Source organism: Orycteropus afer, unplaced genomic scaffold (genome assembly GCF_000298275.1).
Source record: "Orycteropus afer afer isolate SDZICR_OR568_19922 unplaced genomic scaffold, OryAfe1.0 scaffold00042, whole genome shotgun sequence".
Classification (NCBI taxonomy): Eukaryota; Metazoa; Chordata; class Mammalia; order Tubulidentata; family Orycteropodidae; genus Orycteropus; species Orycteropus afer.
Genome location: NW_006921629.1, coordinates 12038938 through 12041806, shown reverse-complemented (window position 1 = coordinate 12041806; position 2869 = coordinate 12038938). Strand labels below are relative to the sequence as shown.

At 36.7% G+C, this 2869-nt stretch overlaps 1 protein-coding gene across 1 annotated transcript in view; it reads left to right on the top strand.

The window, feature by feature from the left end:
- Window positions 1-1331, top strand: part of LOC103194107 (olfactory receptor 1A1) — a 3444-nt gene extending 2113 nt beyond the window's left edge. The window contains exon 2 of the mRNA XM_007937462.2: window positions 1298-1331. Within this exon, the coding sequence (XP_007935653.2) occupies window positions 1298-1331 (34 nt within the window). The remainder of the gene's footprint in view (window positions 1-1297) is intronic.
- The last annotated feature ends 1538 nt before the right edge of the window (window positions 1332-2869 follow it).

Below are 2869 nucleotides of genomic sequence, written 5' to 3'. Positions count from 1 at the left end.
ATTCAAGTCCACCCAGAAACACCTTAGAGGAAAGGCCTGGTGATCTACTCCCAAAAAATCAGCCATTGCAAACCATGCTCTGACACAGATGGCCTTGCCATGAGGTGGAATCAACAAGGTTTTTTGTGTTGTTTTGTTTTGTGTGTTGTTTTGTTTTTTGTGGGGTTTTTTTTTTTTAATTATCAGACTGGAGATTGTTTACTTGTCCATTAAAATATTTAAAGGAACTGACTCAGGAAGATATTTTTGTTCTTATTGCCTAGCTGATTAAACTACATTATCTCTAAAGATCATAAAACTCTTCCTAACATACAGAATGACACTCATCAATAGATTTATTGCATGTTAAAGTAATAAAGACATGACATGGTCTGATTTAATTAATTATAACATGAAATAAAGCTAATTTAGCAGAAAACTGGGGGGGCCAAATAATAACAAAGAAAGGAAAAAGAGCTATATTGACAAGGATGTGACCATATTTCTCCAGCACAGCCTGGGGAAAATAAGGCTTCAATTTTAGGGACCAGCCCTGATTGTGTAGATAATATTCCCAAAAACAGAGACAAGTTTCCAACATGTCACTAAATACCCATAAAGGAATACCCCTATCTATGACCTGATTCTATTTATAAGAAAATGATTAAACTCTTTCAAAACATTAACAATATATAAGTGATTATTCATAAATCTCATTTTTTTCGAACAAAACAATATTTTGAAGAAATAAATTGAGTGAGTTTTAGAGCAGTGTACAAATGGTTTTATGAGCACTGGTGGCACAGTGGATAAGGCATCTGGCTGCTAATCAGAAGGTCAGTGGTTCAAAGCCACCAGCCACTCCACAGAAGGAAGATGGGCAATCCGCTTCCATAAAGTTTACAGCCTTGGAAATCCAACAAGGGTCACTATGAGTTCTAATTGACTCAGTGGCCATGAGTTTAGTTTTTGGTTTTTATTTTTAATCATCAGTAAACACACAAAACGTTTGTTTTCTATAAATAATTCACACTGCCAAAATTTTTCCAAGGATGTTGTATTCACCTTTTAATACTTTCTGGCACCCTAAAACACCAAGGATGAGAGCTATCACAATTATTGCCTTTTTAACCAAATAGGATTTGATTAAAGTGAACATGAGTCAGTGTGAGTGAGTGACAAAATGATGGGATGAATGAAAGTATTTCATTTACAGAATTTTCAAGGTTGAACAAAAAAAAAATTTTAAGTTATATAAATCTGTTTACTGTCTGCCTCTCCTTCTTAGATTGTCAAAGTCTGGGGTCTGTTCACTGCTGTGCCCCAGTACTTCGAACAGTGCTAGTACATAGTGGTTACTCAAAAAAAAAAATTGTCTTAAATGAATCCTGTAATATTATGTCTGAATGTTATGAAATATCTCCAGTAGTGGAATACCAAGTGCCAAAGAGAGTAGTATAAAAGAAAAGCTGAGGAAATACAGACACTTAAGAAAACTCCACACTATTTAACTACTGTGTCAACCTCATATTCCTCCGCTATTATATATCCTACCTCCTCGGAAGGAAGGTTGGGCAATCCTACTTCCGTGGTGATACTGCCTCGGAAACCCAAGGAGGGGTCGCTATGAGTCGGGGCCGACTCGACGGCAAACAACAACAATATATCCTACAAGAAACATAAGAATCTATGTAGATGTTTGTACTTTAATCACAAACAAGAATCATTGCACCTATATACCAAGTCAGTTATTGTTTGCCTCAGTTATCTCCCTTTCATTCTGTCCAGCATGCTGTCCTGAAGTAATTTTTTAAATTGTAATTTAATTTACTTCATTTACTTCAGAAATTAGAGACTCATTGTTGCATCTAGATGGCTGCTTGCAAGCTTTTAAGATCCCAGTCGCTACTCACCAAAGTAGGAGGTGGAACAATGTTTTGTGTAGTATGTTATGTCAATTGAGGTTGATGTCCCCTGCGACTGCGGTCCTGAGCCCACACGTTCAACTACTCGGTCCCTCTGGGTAGCTGGCTGTGACCAAGAAGTGACTACAATCTTATCCCTTGTCAGCTCTACTAAAAGTACCCAAGTTACTAAAGTGCCCAAGATTGACAAAGTCAGGAAAGGACTGTACAGCTGGTACATTAGTTAAGATCCAGTCAAGAAACAGAAATCACACCCAGTATTTTAAAACAAAATATTTAATATAGGAAATTAGATACACAGATGTATCCTGAAATAGACTAATTTTCTCCATTGATCATGATGCTGCTTATTGGTCCAGTTGGGAGGATTTTTTTTTTTTCTTTACGTTGAGCTGCAATCCATATGAAGCTATCATCTTTGATCTTCATCAGTAAGTGCTTCAAGCAAGGTTGTGTTATCTGCATTTCATAGGTTGTTAATGAGCCTTCCTCCAATCCTGATACTGCATTCTTCTTCATATAGTTCAGCTTCTCGGATTATTTATTCAGCATACAGATTGAATACTGATGAAGATTAAAGACTACAGTCTGCAGTATGGATTACATACATGTTAATATAAAGAAAACGAAAATATTCACAAATAGACCAATAAGCAGTACCATGATAAATAGAGAAAAGATTGAAGTTGTCAAAGATTTCATATTATTTGGTTCCACAATCAACTCCAATGGAAGCAGCAGTCAAGAAATCAGATGACCTACAGTACTGCATTGTCAGTGAAGACAAACATTGATATATGGTGGATAGATGGGTGGGCAGGCTGAACTATTAGGTATGTCTATGCAGCAGGGAGTGTACCCAAGACCATGTATAGGGTTGGCAGACAATGGTTCTACAAGTGTATTTGTATGTTCTGTAAGAATTCCCAGGGGTATAGTAGAGCTGACAAGGGATAAGGTCACAG